The sequence below is a fragment of the Narcine bancroftii genome, chromosome 8, assembly GCF_036971445.1.
Source record: "Narcine bancroftii isolate sNarBan1 chromosome 8, sNarBan1.hap1, whole genome shotgun sequence".
NCBI classification, from domain to species: Eukaryota; Metazoa; Chordata; class Chondrichthyes; order Torpediniformes; family Narcinidae; genus Narcine; species Narcine bancroftii.
Window position 1 is genome coordinate 10,454,236 of NC_091476.1, and position 23,351 is coordinate 10,477,586.

Here is a 23,351-nt window from a genome sequence, read left to right on the forward strand (position 1 = left end):
TGATTAGCCAAAGCTACTGTCCCAAACTCTGCTCAGACTCTGGTTAAGAAATTATTGTTAAACCTGGATGAACAGGCACCAAAGTTACTAGGTGAATATGGTGCTCCATTGGTATTGTGTAAGAAATTTCTCTAGATTTTGTCATAGTTTTCAAAATGGTGATGGAAATAAATTTTACAGATGTTCAAAACTGTAGAATAGTTACAGCTTGGAATGAGGTCCTGCAGCCCTTGTAGTTCTCATTGTATCAATGTACATTTGTCTCTGTTCTTGCAAAATATTTGTTTTCAGCCACTTGTTCATCCTTCATTTGAATTCTTTAGTTGAATCTGCCTCCTACAGTCATCCTGGCAATACATTCTAGCTTGGTGAGTGGGGAAGATTTGTGTTACTTATCTTCATTCTTTTTTTCTTGACCTTTCAGCTAATGCAAACAGTTTATTTTTTAAGTTTGTCTTCATGGTTTTAATTACCTCCCTCATTTTCTTGCCAATTTCTCTCTCAAGGAGCAAACACAGCTTCTTGAATCTATCCCCAAAGTCTAACTCTTTCATTCCTGAAATCACTCAGGTCAATCTTGCCTGATTCCTTGACATTTTTCTTAAAAATGTGGCACCCACACTGGGCATTCACTGAGCTAATATTTCACGAAGAGTTAAGGTTAGATGGGGCAAGTTTGAAGGACCAGGTGGTCTATCCTGCTCTTTTTAATCTTGTTGTATTGCAGTATTTCATCAAATTACCTGTTGGAATTTGGTAATCCTTTGTTGCTGGAGCATGGCCTTCTAATGCTTACATGGAATGGGAATTGGAGCATTGTAGAGGGTTATTAGCATGGAAACAAGCTGATCATCAAATGCTGATTTTTGTTTTGTGCTAATCATTCAACCTATTTTTCTTGGCACATTTCCATCAATAGATTTTTGGATAACTTGTTGGAGAGGTAATTTGCATTCACTGATTGATCTCTGAACCTGCCCATCTTTGGGATATGGGAGGTAACAGGAATACTTGGAGGACACCCAAGAGGTTGTGTCTAGAACATGTAAGTTCTTAGACCCCTCTGAGACAACAGTTTTGCTGGCTGTGCCACCACTGTGAATGTAGAAACCAAAACAATGAAAATGTACAAATATTTTGGGCCCCTCCCCCAAAATAAATTTGAGTTCATTATGGGATACATTCCCAGTTCCAGCATGTCACTTGTTAAATAAGCATAAAATAGATTTATAATTTTGTCTGTGTCTGCCATAGTCAATAAGGCAAAAAAAAGTTAGATTTCTTATTTTAACTAACTAGGAATTGTAATTACATTTTTGTTTGTTGTGATGGTTCAGAATGCATTTTGTGATTATAAATTCAGCTGATTTTTTTTCCCAAATCGCAGTAATATATCTGAAATGGTAGAGTCGAAAGGAGAACATCAACTGTGCTGTATTCTTGTTCTTCAGGAAACTACATATTTACCCTATTGTTCTTCCTTAACAGCTAAACCAATGAGAATTAAAGAAGATATTTTGGCCTGCAGTGCTGCGGAACTAAACTATGGGCTAGCCCAATTTGTTAAGGAAGTACAGAGACCGAATGGAGAACGTTACGAGCCGGATAGTGTGTACTACTTGTGTCTTGGAATTCAGCAGGTGTGGTTATTCAGATTTGTTCAAATTACTTCGTTAGGTTTTTTTTTGCATTAGAGCACACAAGCTTCTTGCACAAGAATACGTGTACAGATCACTCAGCAATTTGGATCATTGACGTTGGTGAAAGGTACTTGGTGTGAGACTCGTTCCTTTGCAAAGTTAATAAAGTGATTTTTCAATTGAGTTCTACAGCACAAATTATTCCCTTGGCCCAACCTGTCCATTACTACCAAACTAATAGCATTTGCTTGCATTTGGCCCATATTTTTTTTTCTATGTATGGTATCTGCCTAAATGTGTTTTCAGTCTAACAATTGTCCCCACTTCTACATCTGGTAGCTCATATCCCCACCAACCTGTGTGTACAGAAGGTACTTGTTCATCCCTTTTAAATCTTTGAAGTCAACATAAATCTATGCTCCCTAGTTTAGACTCCCCTACACTGGAAATGCACCCCTCCAATCCTCCTATTCACCAGAGAGAGGTCCCAGTCTTTCAAGTCTCCCCTTGTAATTCAAGCCTTCCAATCCCAATAACATTCTCACGAATCTTTTCTGCACTTTTCCAGCTTCATTGTTCAGCTAGTGACCAAATTTGCACATAGTATAAAGTCTTACCACTGTCTTGTGCAATGGTAACAGGTAACCTTTTCCTATTCTCAATGCCAAATGCCTTTACCTCTGTCTACCTGGAACTATATATTTTCTGTTTAGCAAATATTTCTTTTACAACTTTTCATTGAATATTTTGATGATCACTTTGCGCTGTTAAAAGCTGATGTTGGAATTCAAAAGGAAATGATCCTGACATAGACTAGTGGTAATGTACTTTCAGCATTTCCTGCCAGGATGCACCCCTACATTTTCCACATCTGTAACATTGCCTGACTTGTCATTTAGGCCAAGCCTCCCTTCCCTTGTCCAACATTAAATTATGTTTACTTGTAATCCTGATTCCACTTTTCCATCTTCGGTTTTTAATTGTGTTCAGGTGTTGCCTCAGTTTTAAAAATCTTGTCTTTTGTGGCCTCTGTCATCTAATCTCTGCAAAGAAACCTTAATGGTTGCTGCATTTGCCACCCTGGTACCTTGTGCATTTTAATTGATCCAATATTCACATCATTAGTTTCAAATACCAAGACCACAAGTGCTGAAGTACCCACTCTAAGACATGACACCCTCTTTTAAGGAAGTCCTTAAAGTTTACTTGTCCAAATTTTGGCATTTTCATTTGTACCCTGTTTAATGTTGTGGAACATTTAATTGTTCTGGAATGCTTTGAAAAATAAATCTTTTACTTGAATCCTGGCTGATAACCCAAAATAGTTTTGAAAATTTTTGGTTTAACATTTAAAAAAAAAATATACAGAAAAATAATTAAAATAGATGACAGTATCTTAGAGCAATTAGTAAGATTTAAGGGATGTGATTGAACCCAAGATATAAAGTACTCAGAATCTGGGAAGCACCCATTATCCTTTAGCATAAACACAACTAACATAGCTTTTTTAAAATCTGTTCTCTCGATCTTATTCATTATAAAGCACTTGTGTGCTTTCTAATTGTTTAAGATTTAAACAAGAGCAAACTATGTTATTAATGTACCTTCAGAGTATAGAAGTCGAGGGGTATTAATAGTTAATTTAATATTTGGGATTATAGTTTGGTGATAAAGCACTTGTCCGAGATAAATGTCTTATTTTGTTTGTAGTACCTTCTGTTCAACAAAATGTATTTGGAGAAAATAAATTAATTTGTCAATTATTTTGTCAAGTTATGGTTTCAGTGCAAATATTTTTGAATCATGGATTTGATTCTAGTTTTGTGTGTGTTCGTCCACTAGAGGGTGGAAGAACCTAAGAAATTATTGATCATACTGGCTTCATTGGCAAAAATATAATTGGATGTAATTATAGCGTGTAGCAAAATCTGCATACTTTCCACCTCCCTAATAACTAATTTATTACTATAACATTGCTTCACAGGTAAGAGCACTGTGGTATAAAACTGAGTTGTTTGTACTGGAAGATCCCAGTCTCTGTGGATTCCATGACCAAGACATCGGTTTTCCTTTTTGATTGACTGGTTATCTCATGGATTTTGAAAAACTGGAAGACACTTTTTTCCCCAGATCTTGTTATTTAAACGTGGGCAAATTGTGAAATCTTGCATGTTCAAAAGCATTTACATTTTTGGAATGTTATCTTTCAAGTTCAATTGCCTTACTCAAATCCTCAGTAAATGTCCCATTGCCTGTAAAATTAGGACTGCAAATAAAATTTACATGTTCTTTCCAGCAAACTCAATGGGAAATATTTATGCAGTAAAAATTCAACCACATCAGTGCAGTTTAAATAATTTTTAAAATTATCATCCTTTCTTTGTCATCCTCTCCAGCGGCTGAAGATGACCATTCCCTACCTTCAGCTGAATAATCTGTTTAATTGATGCTCCTGGGCTGAATTATGGAGTCTTTCCAATAGGGAATTAAAGGGAAAACATGCATTTTTAAAGTCGCCTAAGTTCAGAGTCTAGCTGTTTACTGACATACTTGAATTATTTGAAGATTATTTGAGATGAAATGAAAATGAACATAGTATGTACTTAAAACATTAGCTCTTCAAATTAGGAAAGTTTGACAACCTTTGGCAACTTTTTTTTGGCATGAACATTTAAAACCTTGTTTTGGTAACTGTAAAATATAACAATTTTCCCTTTTTCATCTGTTTTATTACAGTTTTTGCTTGAAAATAACCGAATGGTGAACATATTCACTGATCTTTATTATCTTACCTTTGTCCAAGAATTGAATAAAATGTTACAAGGCTGGCAACCAAGTTTACTTCCAAATGGTAAGTTCTGCAGATTTACTGCTATTGATTAAGAACTGTTGTTGTCCACTACTTCAAAATGATAGTATCTTCAAGGTCTTAATTTATACCAGCTAAAAGGGGAGTTCTAGCTGAGGTGTGAATCTATTTTCTGATACTGCCTGATCTGTTTACTTTCAGTATAATTCAAACCCCAGAAATTTTACTCTTAATAGCTGTGTTAATGGTGTGCTCTGCTTTGTTTCTGGGTCTTTTTTAAATGCTAGTTCTCATTTCGCATTTCCCTTTTAGAACCGGAGCACAAAATATTTTATATATTCAAGACTGATCAGCCACATATGACGATAGAGTTAATGTAATACTTAACTGCTTTTATTTTTTGTACACTTCTCTCCCTTCCTCCCATTTCCTGGCTGGTGTATTTGTCCAAGCTATTGAAAAGTTGAACAGTGATTGAAAGCAATTAATACCAATGTTTTCACTTATTGTACTTGTGCATATTTATGTATGAGAACTCCAGTTTATTTTCCTTACACATGAAACAGTCACTGAGGTAAACCATTCAACTCCCATGTGTCTGCATATGGGTGATCTTTTACTAGATCTGTAAGCTATCTTCCAGATGCAGTCTCACCAAAGCCCTGTATTATTTCACAAAGAAGTGAGGGCAAAACTTACCATTGTATCATCAGACAGATTTCCAGGTCCACCCATCTTCAGCTGTTTCTTTGGTGACTTTTTGTCATTAACTTAAATGGGAATATTCATACATAATTGTATGGTTCGATTCCATTTTTAGTAAATGGAGCATTTTGTGAACACCTCACCAAGAAAGATTGAATTTTTTAAAACAAAGGATGTTATTACTTTTGTGCCCAAATTGCCTTGCACCATTTTATTTCCCAATTGCTTACGGAACCTGCATGTTGTCTTTTAGTCAAGGACATTCAGAGCATCCTTCAAGCACTCATTCCCTTAAAAAAAATATTCAGCTTGTTTATTTTTGTCTTACATAATGAATGAGGTCATGTTTTTCCACATGACATTCCACCTGCCATGTCCTCGTATCTCATGAAGCCTCTCAGCAGCCTCTTCTCAACCCTGTGCTGCCATCCATCCATTTATAGTCCGCAAACAGCAGGCATTACAAAAACAAAAAGCATTAGAAGAACTCAGGATCTTTGAGGAGAGAACCTGTTGTCATTTCAGATCAAGGACCCTTCAGGACTAGAAAACTCAAATGATAAATGTATTTTAAGCTGTAGAAGGGCAGAATGGGAAAAAAAGAGAAGGAATGTCTCATGGCTGGAGACTAAAGCTGCCATGGTATTGATTTATTTTAAAATTAACAGTGGTTATGAAGAACTATAGAGGTGAGGGGCCAGGGGTGGGTGGTAGAGAAAGGGTAACTACCTGAAATGACATTCATTGTAGAGACTCGAGGGTCATTTTCATGCTCACGTGGAAAATGACGTGCTGTTCCTCCAGCTCACATCGGACCGCATTAGAACAATGTTTGAGGCCGATGACTGGGAGATCAAAGTTGGAGAATGGCAGTGGAATGAATGAAAACTGAAGGTCACCCCTACACATTGAAAAGCAATGTTCTGAAAGTGGTCACCCAACTTGCATTTGTTTTCTTCAATGTAGAGGAGACTGTATTTGGACAACCAAATACCATATTTTCTTGCTTCCTTTTTTAAGGATTGTTGGCATCTTTGGTTAGATGGAAGGGAAGAGGTAAAAGGGCAGGAAAAGTTCCATCAGAAGTGGTGTACAAAGAGAAGAGTGAACCAGTGAGTCGTGAATGCTGGAAATGGAAGAGAGGGCAAAACTTGTCTGGTAGTGAAATTCACTCTACTTGTTTTGGCTTGAAAGAGAGACTTTATTTGAATTGCTGGGGCCTCTTATCCTAGACTGATTCAGTTGGAGCTGTTTGTGTCTTCCTCCCTTCCCCCACCCCCCTGACTCCCCCATTACCCAGTTCTATCAGCTAGTTTGAAATATGGCCATAAATATTACTATATTTTAAGAACATCCTAGAGTGCAGGTGGGAATTTGATGAATGTGTTCATTAACAATGTGACAATGTTTTCTCTTAGGTTTAATATTCTCCAGAGTGGAAGAAGAGCATCTCTGGGAATGTAAGCAACTGGGAGTATATTCACCTTTTGTCCTACTAAACACACTCATGTTCTTTAACACAAAGTACTTTGGGCTGAAGTGTGTGGAAGAGCACATGCGTCTGTCTTTCACCAGTGTTGTTCGGCAATCCAGGAAATGTACAACACCAAGAGGGACCACAAAAGTGGTCAGCATTCGCTATTACATGCCAGCTCATTACAAGAAGGGAAGAGATCAAGGTGAGTGTTACACGTCTAAGAGAAGTAAGGTATGACTTGTTGGAAGATTAAATTTGATGATCTGGAAAGTGACACCAGTCTGTCTGCCAGTTATATTCTAATTGCTGATTGATTAGAGTTGAAGATGGGCTTAAATGTTTTTTTAAAAATTAAAGAAAAATTTTAGACATTCAACACAGTAACAGGCCCTTTCGGCCCACGAGCCGTGATGCCCAATTGACCTACAACCCCCATACATTTTTGAGAAAACCCACGCAGACATGGGGAGAATGTACTTATTCCTTCCAGACATTGCTGGAGTCAAACCCAGGTCGCTGATGCTGTAACATGTGCGAACCATGCCACCTGTTTGCGTACGACAAACCGTGCGGCTTGTGTTGGTTTTTTTCCAGAACTTGAAATCAAATGGCAACTGACAGTCATTGTCGTCGCCTTCGCTGAGGCATGTGGAGTGATGACCAGAACATATGTCAGTGTTCCTGAATGTGTATAAGAGTCGAAAGTCATTGAATTGACTCTGGCTATTTGCAACATACTAGTGATGAATATGGCAGGGGCACTAAACCAGCACTCGTGCATTTCTTCACTGCTTCCAACCAGAAAAATAACCGTTACTTTCTGTAGTCCACAATCCAGAGGAATTAAAAGGCAGTCCATGTTTCAGTCCTGAGCCCTTCCTCAGGAGTGCCAATTCCTGAATAAAAAGTAGGGAGGAGCCCAGGCTAACAGGTGAGATAAGTTGAGTGGATACCAATGGGGAAACTAGAAGAGAAAGGAGTGATGGATGGAGGGTAGAAGAGAAAAGTGATGGGGGAGAAGGCTAAGAAAAATAGCTCACTGATAGAAGAAAGGGAAGGGGATGGAGGGCTAGAGGAAGGGAGGGATTAGGGTTGAGGGAAAGAGAAAGACCAGGGGAGGGGTTAACAGAAATTGGAAGGTCAATATTGATATTGTTTGGTTGGAGACTGCTGATAGGGAATAAGCTATTGTTCCTCCAATTGGTGGGTGGCCTTAACTTGACAGTACATGAGGCCATGGACAGACAACAGACAGAGCAAAGGTGCTCAACAAATCAGTCTCTGGTTAGTTTCTGATCCGTCCAAACATTGAGATCGAATAATTTAATCAATTTTTTCTCTTCCATCCATCAACTTAATTTTTCTCTTCCATAAATAAATTTCCCCCATTTCCAAGATAATCTACTCTTAATCCTCTCCCATCCCCCATTTTCACCCACCTATTTTTAAAACTGACCTTCTGTTTATATCCTTTTATGTTCTGAAAACTGTCAGTGAAGCCGATATGGTACCTATGTAGGTGACCTGCAGTCTACATAAATTGCAACAAGTTTATTGTTTCTTTACACAAGAACCTGTTCAGATGCAAAATATAGTCATTATGGTGCATATGTACATTGTGTTATTTGCATGAAATAAACTCATTATCATTCATCTGCTGACTCCAGGATTAGTTGATCCCCACAGAAAAGAAGAAAGTCAGTGTCTGCTCTGGTTCAGTGTCTGAGTTACAAGATTGTGGATTTGACTCCCATATAAAATGGCTTGGAAAAAATCGAAAGTGAATGCAGCCTTCCCTGCCCTTCTCCCACCTCTCTTCTGAAGTTTTAAAGAAACAGAATATAGGACTCAATTAATATAACAATAATACATTGAGTATAAAGTCATAGAAAAACATTCATGTGGACCCCAAAAAAAGATCCTGGCCAACATTTATTTCTCAGTCGATGTTAAAACATTGCCGTCTGTAGGAATATGCTGAATTCAAATGTAGAGGTGTTGGTTTTCTACATTTTTAGAAGTATTTCATTTTAGCCTGTTATGTGGGAGTTATTGCAGGAATTAAAGAAATGTAAGCCTGTTAGAGAATGTTCATTTGTAAATGGCTCCTTTTGAAATGCTGAGATGTACACTTTACTCAGTGAAGACTGAATTGAGATGACTAATAAGACATTTGGTGTGTAGATGCTGTTTATTATCATGTAATAAAACAAAAATGTAAATATACACAAAATTGTTTTTATTAGTGATTCAGTTTTATTGTTCTGTTCACAGGCAGCACTGTAGGAAAAAGGAAACGTGAAGAGGAAATTGCTGTTTTTGAGCAGAGAGAAAACCGAATGAATCCATTAAGATGCCCTGTCAAATTTTATGAGTTCTACCTCTCAAAATGGTAAAGCAACTAGTTTCCTGATACTATTTTATTGCCTTTTATGTGGGATACATTTCAGTGATGCAGTGTAAAATACGGTTAACACTGTGAATGGTATATTTTTCATTTCATTTGTCCAGTGTTGATAATTGTTTTGATATATACATGGAATTCAGTACTGGTTGCGTAGTACTTCCTACTTTGGATCGATTATAGTTAACAACAAAGTTGCATTGGCAGGCAGTTAAATCAGTGAACAAATAAAATTGATCATTTTCATTCATTTTAAATGGTAGAATATTAGAATACAGTAAACCCTCTGTATCCGGCACCTACAGGAATCGATAGATGCTGGATATATGAATTTTCTGGTTGTACAATGCCTAACTAATACACCAGCAATAAGAACAAACAGTTTAAAAGACAATAAAGTCTTTGATGTTATGTTCACTTCAATCAGTTAATTCCTGTAACTTACAAAATATAAATTTGAACGCTGGTCAATGGCACTGAAGCAGTGTTGCGCTAACTGCTACGCTAATCGTGCTGCGATCAGAATTAACCCACAACATTGCTACAGCCCCAGCGACCAGGGTTCAAATTTAAATTTTGAAAGTAACAGGAATCAGCTGATTCAAGTGAACTTTACGTAATTAAAGACTACAATACTGATTTTTTTCCTCCCCCCCGCCCCCCCTCCCAAATTACTTTACCCTTACACTGTCTTTTGTCTTTAAATGGTGTATTCTTAATGCAGGTGTCTTTGGCAATGGAAGAGTGAGTATCAGTCAAACGGAAGATTTGTGTAGCCGACATCCGTGAAGCCCATAGGTGCCGGATAATGGAGATTTTACTGTACTTCTTGTTTCTAATGTTACAAGCTGCATGTGTCAACAGAAGTGCCCATCCTCTGTCTATCATAAAATAAGATGTCTCTATCAATAGTGTTTCATCACTGAAAGAGGTGATTTGCTGTTTTTACATGTCTTTTCAATACATGGATTGTTACACAAGTCAGCAGACCTATTACCAGAGACGATGTGTTCAGTCTGGTGAACGTGTCTCCCATTGACTTGGAGAAGAACAGAGCTTCTGACAAATTACATTTTACAAAGGGACTAGAATTTATTTACAAGCATAAAAAGTTTATTTATAGAATCTATTTAAATTTGGTCTCTGTGAACTGCAGCAGATCTTGTACCTAAATCCACCAATTGTTTCATTTTAATGAGAAGATAACTGCAAACAACTCTTGCAAAACATGTTCTATTCATTTTATGACAGAATTTTTTTTTAAACTAGGATGAGTGTGTGATCCAATCAACTCCTTTCTGGCTGGCAAAAGAACTGTCACTATATTTAGCTCCTGATCAAATGCAGATTTGAAACTGATCTTTGAAAGCACTGTCTGACAGAAGTCGCCAAATTCTGGAATCAAACCTTCAGCTATGATTTTGGATGGTTTCATACCACTCTTGGGAATTTATTTCTTCAGATGGAAGAGGAGTTGCACACAAGTTATTCTTAGCTGCTGCAAAACGCGACTTTAAAAAAAAATTGGCATGTATTTGTTTGCAGAGTGCAACTCTGTAGGAGGTAACAACAACAAATATTGTATTTTTTATGTAACCATTTTTCTTGCTTTTGTGTTCTTGTAGCCCCGAGAGCATGAAAAGCAGGAATGATGTTTTCTACTTGCAGCCGGAGCGTTCTTGTGTGGCAGAGAGTACCCTGTGGTACTCAGTTATTCCCATGGATCGAAATATGTTGGAGAGCATGCTGAGCCGAATCATGGCAGTGAAAGAAATCTATGATGACTACTCGAAGGATTCTCTAGAAGACGATGACGTGGAAGGATGATGTATAGTCGATGTTGTACAAAGTTCTGTTACTTTTTTTTTAAGAAAAACACTGGGTCATTATAGGCTGGCCTACTTGGTGCTGCAGAAAAATTACTACACACGTACTTGCAGAGTCATGTGGCCTGTTTGTGAGAGCAGAGACAGTTAGACTATCACCATTGTTTGGAGACAGTATCCCTTTTAGCTTGAGTGCACTTGCTGACAATTGGATGTACCTAACATTCTCTAGTGACCAAAAAAAATTGCTTTGAACCTAAAGCTCTTGCAGTCAATATGCAGGCAGCTTTGTTCTTTAAATGGCAAAGTTCATAAGGTTAGCAGTGTATGTGTTGATGCAGTGAGGGAGTCCTTCATTTAACGGAAGTTCTTGGTATCTTAGAATTGCTTTTTAAAAAAAAAATGGTCCAGCAAAGTATCTGGGGCTGTAAAGTAGCCTGCCTTCTAGAACATTCCATTTATTGCTAGTATTTTCAGAAAAAATAGACACTGAATAAGGTGATATCTAGTCTATGACTGTTTGAGATTAAAATTTCTAAATTACTGCTCTGCCTATAAATAAAAGGAAAATTTGAAGGTAAACGTGAAAACAATTGGCTGTGCATATGCTTCCAAAGACATTTCACACCAAGCAACATCTGGAATATACACCAAAATATTTTTTATTTACCTTTTACATGAAAAGTTTATTTTCAGCTGTCTCCCTGAGAAAGGTGGGAGGAAGATTGAGCAAGGAGAGTTCTTGCATAAATAGTTTTTATTCTAAATATTTTACAAGTGATTTGAAAAGTGAAATAAAAACCATCAGACAGGCTTGTTTCTCTTGTCATTTTGTAGAAGTCTTCTAGGTTTTAGCTCAAGTTGGGAATTAAAAGTTTCAATAAATATTTATGGGAAAACCTCTGCCACAGAGGAGTGGAAATTGAGCACAATTAATGGTCCTTTCCTATATTTACTAGAATGTTTACTCATGTCAGAATCTAAAAAAAAGATTTTATTCTATTTTCAGCATTTTTCATAACCAGAAAAGGCTGTGAATATTTATAGTTAGTAACATAAATACCAGCATAGCAGATTTTGCAAAAATTTCAAGGATGAGAAGTTTCATATGGACAATTGTATTTTGTCATTTCTAACTCCTTTTTGTAATTTCTGTTGAAATAGGACTTGGCCTTTTTCTTGTATTATCCATGATGCTCCTACTGTGAGAAACATTAGCCAGTGCAATAATGCTTTTGTCACTTGATCTTGTAGAATTGTCCAGCCAAATCCTCTCTTTAAAAATGCAAATAACACTAGGGTTCAATTTTTATAGATAGCGAATGGATTGGATTGAACTGTTTGCTTCTGGTTTGATTTTGTTGAGCGGGAATGCTTTGTGTCCATGTGCTGCCAGGCCAGTCTGCTGAACTGTGGAGAAATTCGGTATCTGAAGGAACTCAGAAGGAAAGAGGATCAAAAAAAGGGGATACTGTCTCTTATGTTTTTCTGTATTATATATCAAAAAAGCTGTTTCAGTGAGCTAGATCAGTGTAAACAATGTTAAAATGGTAAACATCTGCACAGTATTCAATTGGTAATCTAAAGTTTGCTATGGTGGCATGCATTTAAATTTTTTTTAACAAAAATTTAAAGCTGTTTATGCAAACTGAATGGACCTGATGCTGCAGTTTTGCAAACTGCTGTACCACAATCACTAATTGTTTAAAAACTCCTACCTAGAAGAAAGCAGTTGAGTTTCACTTGATCATTTCAGAAATTGTACTTTTTTGGGTGTGATGTAAAATTTAGGAAAAAGGTATTGACATGTCCACAGTGAACCATTTTTAGGGTATTTAGTGTAGGGACACTATAATGACCCTTTTTGTATCTTATGTTGAATTGTAATCTGTAAAGAAGTGTCTTCACTTAAAAGAAATTCATGGTAGATGGGTTGGTTGAATTTCTAATCGACTTGCGTTGAATGGTATAATGGTTTTTATATACTTTCTCTTGCCTTGAACAATAAAGTAGAGAAAAGGTGATCCAAGTTTGTGAAATGAAATCTGCTTGTGGAAATGCAATCATTTGTCTATTAGAGTTTTTTTCTAATAAATAATGTACCATTGATTGCATTGTATTGGGGTTCAGTTTGGGTGTGTTAAATTGCACGCCCACCTACACTGTTAGGGGGCATTGGTTCTCTTAATATCTTTTAAGATTAACCACACTGGTATATGTAATTGTTGACCCAAGTTGAACTATGTCATTTTATTGGAAAAATGTGGAAAAGTAACTACAAACATAAAGATTATTTGTGTCCTCCCGTTACAATTTTGTTTTTGTATATTCGTTGGTCCTTTGCACAGAATACCCAAATTTGTGTAACTTTCCTGTGATGATAATGGTTTTAAAAATGTCTTCTGGTTTATGAATTAAGCCATTAGAAAATCATAATACTTTTTATTTAAAATACTGTCTTGCCTAAAATTGTTGCTGAATTATGAATATAGTAAACCCTGGAAAATTGCAGACCTCTTTTATCAACCCCTTTTCCAGCTTCCATTATTATGCCCACTGCATTTTTCCAGCCACCCCAATTTCAGTACAAACTGATCCTATTGGAAATTATCAAAAGCAGTTAGAACCATAGAATACTACAGCATGGAAAACAGGCCATTCGGTCCTTTTAGCCTATGTCAACCATCATTCTGTTCTACTGTTCAATCATTCTGTTCAAATAGTGGCTTGTGAACACCTTTTACCACTATTTTCTTGTCTAAAATATGCAATTTCTACTTTGCTTTGGAAGGATTATCAGTTACCTTTAGCAGCTTGGCGTGTCTGTGCCAGTTTATATTTGTTTTGCAGAAATGGAAATTTTTCCCCTCACATAATTTAGCAACATTTTTTATAATTTCGCACGTAAACTCTTTTACTTCATCAGAGAAAATCATCAAAAAGATGAATATATTTTAAAAGTGGGACATGGTTATGTATCTGCAACTCTGGGAGCCAAAAATGGGAACGGGAGCAAAGTGGCATCTCTGGGCAAAGGGCCAATGAGAGTTTTCAGATCTCCTATCTCTTATCCGATGATTTCTGTAACTATTTTGGAGTTTGCTGACAGTGAACACTTTACAAAAGTGCACAGACCATCTGCGAATATTGGCAGATGGTTTTGCAAGAGGGATTGGAATACCTGTTTCATAGCTAATCTATTTCTCTATGGCATTTTTAATGTGCCCTTATTATCATGAGAGACTGATATTGTTTGAGAAGTCTTGCTTATTTTTATGTTTGGTGGAGTTTGGGTAAATTGTACTCACATTATCCTCGCTCCAGATAAAATCATTTAATGTAGAATGAATTAGGCATCAAATAGGTCACTTTCTAGGTCTTCAGTGTTCCAATGCAAGCCAGTGTGTGTTCACCAATAGAGCCAGCAGGACAGCTAATGTCACTGATTAAAGGTAGATTTGGCTTTGCCCATGCCAAATAGTGGCTTGTGAACACCTTTTACCACTATTTTCTTGTCTAAAATATGCAATTTCTACTCACGATGCACACATCATTCTCAATATTGCACTCTGGAAGTGTTCAACCCCTTTTCAAGTTGAAAAAGTATTCTGTATTGTCTGAGTTCAGGGTGATTTTTGACTGGTAAAGTATCCCCAGCATTTTTTTTATCATTTCATCGGATTTCCAAAGCCTGTGATGTTTTATGTTTTTAAATCTTTAGCTGTCTTGTTCCTGTTATGTTCTTGACCTCAAATGTTGTTGTAAGGTACTGGATTTTACAGTAGAGTGTGCAAAAGAGATTTACTGATTTGGCTGAGCCTCTAATTCAATAAGCTGCTATTATCAACCACTGTTCATTAAATAAAAGTTGCATTTATTTAACATCTATTTAAAGGACCCCTGTATTTCAGTAATTCATGTCATAGGTAAGTACCTTAGTACCTTGCAAAATAGTTATTGTAAGTAACCTCAAACTTGCTAACATTTTATTTTGAATCCATTCAATTACCTGCAAATAAATGTATTAATTAAGCACATTTGCCAGAACGTCATTACCAAGTCCAATGTGAGCTTTGGTAAGACAATGGTTATGAGCTGAAGGTACAGTTCATCAGCATCTTTCCCTTTCAACAATCCATAATGGAGAATTTAAATCACAATAGTGACTGAAACTATGGGCTAGTAAAAAAAAAAATAATAAAATTATTTGCTTACGTACTTTTGGGAAAGGAAATTTTGGCCCCAATTTGGACAGTTTTGATTCTCAACTGCCTTCTGAGATGTCTCTGAGGCCATTTAGTTCAGGGCAATTTGGAATGTGCACAGTTTGAAATAAAATAATTGAAGACTAAATTCAAAAGTTTGCTGTTTTCTGCTGATGTATTCGTAACATTATTTCACCTTCTGTAGTTGCTGTACCGTGTAATCTAGTGCGAATTTATTTCCATACTTCTACATCCAAAAATATTTTATCCAAATGATACTCCAGATATGTATGGATTTTTTTAAAAAAAAAACTAAAGTTGAAAACCTATTTCAAAATATATTTTCATCATCGGAGCTCAAGTTCCATTGGTTTCCATTTGGCCTCTGCAGTGTTCGGTTTCATAAGAAAGGTTTTCTCTTGTATACATGTCCAACAGAGTCGTACAATTCCGTCATTTTTCAGCAATGGAAGGAGAGCATGAAAGCACTTGATATTTAAGTGCAACATGTAAGAGGTAATTTACTAATGAGGGCTGTAACTGTAGTTCTTGATGCAATTAGTTCACCTGCCCATTCACTAAATAAGAAATAGTAGATTTAATTCAATATAAAAGGTATAACTGCAAATGTTATCTTGAATCTTGTTTTTCTGCACCTATCATTCAAAATTAAAATGAAAAATAAACTAAGTGCACTAGTAGCACAATTTTATTTGAAACAACATTGTAGGTAATAACAAATGTTAACCTTTAGTTTAACATTAGCTTAAAGTTTGGATCTACTCTGCTGTACAAAAATGGAATTGCAATTAGTGTATCGAATTTGAAAGAGAGCACACCAATATTATTTTCTAGTAGAAATAGATGTGAATAATCTTCAAATCCTATCACTTGACTATTTGTATAAAAATACTTAATAATTAAAAGCATAACTTGTCATTCAAAATGTGATTAAACAGCACAAACTACAATTTCTTTTTACATAAGACAAGTGTTTGTCAAGCAAGATGAAATACAACTTAAAAGGTTTAAAAGATTGCAAAAACGAGTTAATTCATGGCACATTACTCGTTTCACATTCCCATTGGAAATGCTCTGGAGTCGACCAACATCTATGGAGAGAGAACCAATTAATTTTCAGGTGAGTGACCTTTCATCAGAAATTAACTAAATTGAGAAATGGCTCTTTGGCTAAATATTTAAATGTAATTTAATATTTACTCTGATGTACTTGATATTCAGAACCGATGCAAATTTCATCTGTTTTGAGCAGAACCAATTGTGAATCTGGTAAATTTACCAGAACACAAAATTTTGGAATATGTCAATGCAAAACTAATTGTTTGGCACTGGCTTCTAAGTATCCTTATCAAATTTTAATCAATGTTTTGGTTGACATAAATGATAATTGTGTGGACTATTTACAAATTGAGTTTTTAAATTGGGGCTATTATTTTGGAATGAATGTGGTGGCTGAAATATCTTCTGATGACACGGAGTGGTAGAAGAATGTGTGTCCTGTCTCCTTGGAAGAAGAATGATCAAAGATATGAAAATAGATCCCAGTAATATATTTGGAAGAGGGAAAGTTTGAGGTTGTGCTTGAAAAAGAACAATATTTGGATGCAAGTGTAATCTCAAGATTCCTTTGTCATGTAATAAAAACTGCAATATTATAAGGAATTTGCTTTAGTCTCCTTTAAGGCAGAGAGATTTGCAGTCAGCGCAGAGTAACCGGATTCATCCCCAGAGCTGCTGCTACCTCCTCAGGCTAGCCTGAGCTCCAGATCCAAACCTCCGACATGATCAGGAAACCTTCAGCATCATCGGCACCCTCTCTCCCATCCTGAACACCTGACACCCCTTCAGCCAGTCTCCAACGGCCCAATGTGAATCCCTTGATTGCAGTCCACAGCCTGTCCAGGTTCCTCCCTTCAAGTCACCAACAGCCCACCTCCGTATGCTCCTCAGTCCCAGAACCTCTCACTGGTTCATCATCCTGTGGGTTGTCTTTTGATTCTCCTTCACTGCCCTGCAACAGTCTTCTGCTTCCCCTGAGTCTGCAACCTCTCATGGCTACTGCCAATCATTAGGCACCGCCATCTTGGGTGCAGATTCCATGGTCACAAATCTTTTTTAAAAAAATCAGCTCCATTAACAAGCCTGTACCACGCTGACAGACTGGGTTGTTGGACCCCACGGTAGCTCTGTTAATCAAAATGGCTGAGAATTAAAATTGAATATGGAGTGGGGACAGGTGCAGTAATGGTAATTGAAGCTTTCAAATAGTTATTTGGGGGGTGGGGGTGGGGGAAGATGCCTGATTCACAAATGTGCTGTTGAGAGTATGGTGGAACACATTACTGTGGGCATATCCTAGCTGGGCTGGCTGGCCGGCTCACCTGTACCTGTTGCCCCTCCCCATAAGATTCCCTAATAAAGGCTGAGATCCCTCGTCTCCTTCATATCTGCCTTGGACATGAACTAGCGGCATGTCTGCAAGTGGTCATTGATCATGCTACAGAGAGCAAACTGCCATTTTTAATTTGGGTTTTCTTCTGCGACTGGCATTCTAAATTAAAAATTAATTAATAGCAAGATATATTGTCATCCCACAGCCCAGAGTTGGCATTGCTGAGACCATTTTAGAAGTCACCGTGAATACAGATTAGTGTTCCATGAAATGTTTCTCCTTCAGTGTGAACCCAACATTGAAGGTAAAGCACTCAGTCAAAACAAAACCTTAAAATGTTCCAAAAGATCAAACATTTTAAGATTGAATTTTTCATGGGAAATGTGAAGCAATTACTCAAAAGTTCTTTAAAAATGGCTACTATCATCAAATGAAAGGGTTATTGTCTCTTAAATCTATGCTGATAAAAGTGCCACATGACATTGTTCACACTCATAAATCATTTCATTGTATCTCGGGTTTCGCTTGCTGTGAAGTAATTGTCAGCATATGACTTGCAGTTTGTTCTTATGGTAAGTTATATTCCTTTTTCTCTCCCAGAAACATTGCCAGAACAATCCTCTGTTCTCACTGAGACAACTTATTTTTTTGTGCATAATTCCCATTATGAACTATTTGGACATCTTCCCCGTAGTTGTAGAAAGATGCTGCTGAGAATGTTCAAAATGCTGGAGGAACTCAGCAGGACAGACAGCATCCATGGTCAAAGTCTTAGGCTGAACTCTTACATCACAGCTGAGGAGAGGGGCAATCAATTGGGTGCGGGCATTATGTATATTACAGGGGGAAAATATTGGGACCTTTTGGGGCCATGCATTCCTATTCTGTGTTCTTGATATATTGGCTTCATAAGGACTTAAAGACAAAGGAATGTTCACAATTCAAAGAAAAGTGAATATCCAATAAAAAGGATTTGGTGTTTCCACCTCTGAATTACGAGATAAAACTGTCACAAAAAGCAACCATACATTTAATTTTCAGAACAAATGAATGAATAATGTAAAATCTTAATTTTATAATGTTAGAAAGGCCAGGGAATAAACCCAGCAGGATAATCTCACAGTGAATGTTGATGTTTTCCATTTATTCGTTTTTTGGGATTTGTATGAATTTGCTGTCATTTGAAACTGGTGTCTTGTGTTGAATAAACAGCTTGTCAAGGTTACGTTGATGAATGGGTCTTGGTTGAAAAGAGCTGGGCAAGATAACGAATGAAGCTACATAGGGCAGCACAGTTGGCGTAGCAGATAGCACCACACCTTTACAGTGCTAGTGATCGGGACTGGGGTTCGAATCCCACGCTGTCTGTAAGGAGTTTTTATGTTCTTCCCGCATCTGTATGGGTTTTCCCTGGGGGCTCAGGTTTCCTCCCACCATTTGAAATGTACCAGGGTGTAGGTTAATTGGGGTGGCACAGGCTCATGGGCCAAAATGGCCTGTTTGTCTAAATTTTAAATTTTAGAAGTAGAGTCTTTATGATGATGTGTTAAGAAGTTCAAAACCTGTCTGTTATTGGTCATGTCAGAGCAACTCCTGCTTCTCTGTTCACAGTCACTGGGGATATACCAAGTGGTAGAGCTGAACCAAAGATATCAAATTTCAACCTCTGGTCATTTATGGGGTTGTGGTTCCATTGCTACATTGCTCACTTTAAATGGTTGCAATCACAGGGAAATAAGAGAAATATAAGCAAGGAGTCTTGTTCCCCTTTACCCTTCAGTGGTTTGTGAATTATGATTAGCCTAGTGGTTAGCTCCGTGCTATTACAGCACTAGAGACTTTGTGCTGTCTATAAGGAGTTTGTATGTATCTATCTGCATGGATTTTCCCCTGATGCTCTACTTTCCTCCCACCCTCCAAAGTGTACAGTGTTGTAGGTTAATTTGGGTGTAATTGGGGCAGCAAAGGTTTAAAGGAATTGGCCTCTACCATGCCATAAATAAAATGTAATTTAAGCTCAAGAGTTACCCACAAAGGAAAGCTACCCAGCTCATATCGGAAATCAGCCAACTGTCAACTTAGAAGATGTGGTCCTTAATATTTTTTATGAAATGCCTCTGTTCTGAAGTTGACATGTTGGTAGTTCCAAAACATTGCATTTCCAGATATGCCATGCACCCATACAAACCTACAGGATCTTAAGACGCTATGTTTTGCATAAGTAAAAATGTGCAGCAATGTTTAAATGTGTCTTTCAGTTCTTCAGTACATTCCTCCTCTTTCGAGTCTTTCACTGTTGACTGATTCTGAAACACCAGTTTTGAAAGTCTTGTACTCCCTGAGAACCACTTTCTAAATGGTGTGGCTACATGTTCATGGTTCTACAAGATTCTATAAAATGTTGAAACACACCAAACTAAATTAAAGGATAAATTTCCTTTGTGAATCTTTTGAAAGACCATTATTCCTGGAAGACAAAGGGGAATTGATGCATCTATTATCTCTGTTAGTGCACAAATTGAATTGAATCTTCTGGAGTAAATTATGGTAGACGATAACATTGGTTTGGGCATTTGGGTGTCTATAGATTTGGGTTTCCCATACAGAGACATAGACCACTACAACACAGCCCTTCAGACCTCACTACCCTGTGACCCTCTATTTTTCTTCCATCCATGTGCCTGTCCTCTCTCTCGTATTCCTGCTCTGGGAAAAGAGAAAAGTTCCTGTTCTGTTAATCTTGCTCCATAAAACTTCTTTTCCAATTCAGGCAGCATCCTGGTAAATCTGTACCCTCTCCATAGCTCCCACATCATTCCTATAATGAGGTGACCAGAACTGTACACAATACTCTGTGTGGTATCACCAGAGACTTGTAGAGTTGCAATGTGTCCTCTCTAGAACTCAATCCCCTAATAATCAAGCCCAGCATTCCATAGGCCTTCTTAACTATCCTATCAACCTGTGCAGTGGCCTAGAGGTCCCTCTATTCATCTACAGTCTTAAGTAACTGACCATTACCCTGTACTCAGCATTCTGGCTTGTCCTTCCAAAATGCATCACCTCACACTTATCCAGATTGAACTCCATCTGCCACTTCTCTGCCCAACTCTACATCCTGTCTATATCCTCTTGTATCATTTGACAAGCTTCAGTTCCATCCTCAACTCCTCCAACCTTTGTATCATCTGCAAATTTACTGACCCATCCTTCTGCCTCTTCATCCAGGTCATTTATAAAAATCACAAAGAGTAGGGGTGCCAGAACAGATCCTTGAGGTCTCCACTAGTCACTGACCTCCAGGCAGAATATGTTCCTTCCACTACTACCCCCTGCTTTCAACCTGCAAGCCAATTTTTATTTAATCCACACAACCAAAGTTCCATGGATCCCATGCCTCATGGGGGTCCTTGTCAAATGGCTTGCTAAAATCCATATAGATTAAACGTACTGCCCTACCTTCATCAATTTCTTTTGTTACCTCCTCAAAAACTCAATTAGGCTTGCGTGGCACAACCTTCCCTTCAAAAAACCATGCTGACTATCCTTGAGTAGGCTGGACTTCTCCAAATGTTCATAGATCCTATCCTTAAGAATCCTCTCCAATAGTTCACATACCACTGGCGTAAGACTCACAGAATTCCCAGACAGAAGCTCCAAACTCGATGGCAATGGTTATCCAGAATATTCACAACCATGCTTGAGCATTTGACTGCTGGTAGGATATAGCAGTTGTGTGTGAGGTGCATCAATTCTCTATCACTTGTATTGGGGAATCTCCTGGAATGGTTCAGCAAGGAACAATAATTCCATTGGTTTGAATGCAAAGAAATGATCGTGACATACCATCATATATTGTTTTTATTTAATTGTTTAGTTTAAATGTTTGAGATATCAGTTTTAATTGTATTATTTTTCATTAATAATTTAAAATAATTTTGAATGTTTATTATAGTTTTGGAAGGTTTCTGAAAGTCAGAAAACAAGTGATTAAACATTTTGCTAAAATGCCTTTGACCTGAAATGTCAACTTCTGTTCTATTTTCAGTTGTTGCCTGACCTGCTGAGCATTTCCAGCATATTCTGCTTTTATTTCGGATAGCTGCCATCTGCAGCTATTTAGTAGTCAAAGCTACGACATCATTTTTGGGCTATTTGTTTATTCTGGCTGGCCCCTTTATTGTGATATGATTTACACCTGCCTGCTGCAGCAGCTGTGCCAGGCCTGGTCATTGAGGGTGATGCAGCAAGATGGAGGGAAGAGATCCCTATTCGGTAAGTGTGAAATTTTGTAGGTTTATGACTTCCATGTTCCAGACTGCATTTAACACAGGACAAGGTAAGGTTGCAGAAAAATGGAACATAGCCATGCATCTTCCAAAATCAACCTTTGGTGGGTAGTGGAAAAGCAAATAATCTAGACTAACATAAACTATGCTTTACATTACCACTCTTTATCATTATTATCTTGTTTAGAATCCAGAACAGTGAAGTAGCGTGGTACAACATTTTTAAAAAAGGCAACTAAATTTGATGACTGTGAAATGTAGAATGAATTACCAGGAAAAACATGTAGACAGTGCAAAATAGCCTCAAGGGGCACTGGCCTGGAGGAGTCACATGATGGAGTAGTGGCCGGTCGGGGAACTCCAGCCCTCTCCGGAAAAGTTTAAAAAAAACACACAAAACACAAAGGCACAAACATAAAAATTAAAATAAAATGAAAGTAAAGGTGGGAAGAAAATGGCAGCGAAGAAAGAAAAGTTGAAAGCAATGGGAAGAAGAGAAGAAGGACGTTGGAAGAAGAAGGTGAAGGCCTTACCTGTCCGAGGAGGCCTGCCGCGGAGAGAGAAGCCTGCTCCCTAAGGTCAGTTGAAGTCCCGAGCTCGAGACTACAAAAATGGCTTGCGGAGCCACGTAAAAGTGCGCAACCGCACATGCGCATGACAAAAAAAAACACTGACGGGAGGGGGCATCAGCTGAGGAGTCGATCTCCACAGCTGAGAATGACAGCTACAACACAACAACAGGAAGAGAACATAGAAAACAACAAGAACAAGAAAGAAGAGAGTAAAAAGAAATCAAGGAAACAACAGATGACCAACTCAGAGGAAGAAGAAGAACATAGAGAAATGGAAGAAGAAAGGAAAGGCAAGACAATGGATATTTTTTTTTAAAGAATATATGGAATCAGTAAAAGAATGGCAATCACAAGAATTTAGTGAAATAAAAAGAATTAAAAGTACAGAAGAAAAAATGAATAGATTAGAGATGGTCATGTCAGATATAGGAAAAAGAGTGGACAAGGTGGAAGAACGAGAAATAGCCGTAGAAATGGAAATAGAGGACTTAAAAAAGGGGCACTGGCCTGAATTTTGCAGTAAATGTAATAGTCGAGCTGTTGGGGTAATTATTCTTAAAGCTTAATTAGTGCGGCAACTTCCAGTTAACATGCATACATAGCTAAGTGTGGAAATAATGAAATTTATTGTTTTCCAAAAGCTTCATGATAAAGCCATCTGAAAGAAGTGCAATTGTGTATTGCATAGATGCTGCACTTACATGAACATATTAACTAAACTTTATTACATAAAGTTGGGATTTGCCCATTCTGCTCGAGGTAATTTTACAATAGCCTTATCACATCCAAGCTACCTTTTCAGAAGGGAAATACTTTTTTGTGTGTGTATTCTCATTTCTTCAGATTTAAGTCTTTGCAGATTTAAAATAATAAGTGAATTGTGAAGTCTTTTTCATCTTTTTTCTGCTTTATCTCATCTTTCCTCCTTTATTTTCCTTTTTTTGTACATAGAACATTACCTGTTTAACCTTTCCCTGTAACTCAGTTCCTGTGTAGACCGGGGAGCATCCT

At 37.4% G+C, this 23,351-nt stretch overlaps 1 protein-coding gene and 1 long non-coding RNA gene across 2 annotated transcripts in view; both read left to right on the forward strand.

The window, feature by feature from the left end:
- The window catches only part of LOC138740350 (zinc finger MYM-type protein 3-like), an 86,712-nt gene extending 71,963 nt beyond the window's left edge, over positions 1-14,749 (forward strand). The window contains exons 21-26 of the mRNA XM_069892879.1: positions 1,489-1,640; positions 4,377-4,491; positions 6,175-6,312; positions 6,573-6,833; positions 8,906-9,023; positions 10,661-14,749. Coding sequence (XP_069748980.1) covers positions 1,489-1,640; positions 4,377-4,491; positions 6,175-6,312; positions 6,573-6,833; positions 8,906-9,023; positions 10,661-10,862 — 986 coding nt within the window. The 3' untranslated portion in view covers positions 10,863-14,749. The remainder of the gene's footprint in view (positions 1-1,488; positions 1,641-4,376; positions 4,492-6,174; positions 6,313-6,572; positions 6,834-8,905; positions 9,024-10,660) is intronic.
- Positions 14,750-21,699: 6,950 nt separating this feature from the next.
- The window catches only part of LOC138740352 (uncharacterized), a 47,626-nt gene continuing 45,974 nt past the window's right edge, over positions 21,700-23,351 (forward strand). Inside the window, exon 1 of the long non-coding RNA XR_011342858.1 lies at positions 21,700-21,754. This is a non-coding gene — a long non-coding RNA (uncharacterized lncRNA). The remainder of the gene's footprint in view (positions 21,755-23,351) is intronic.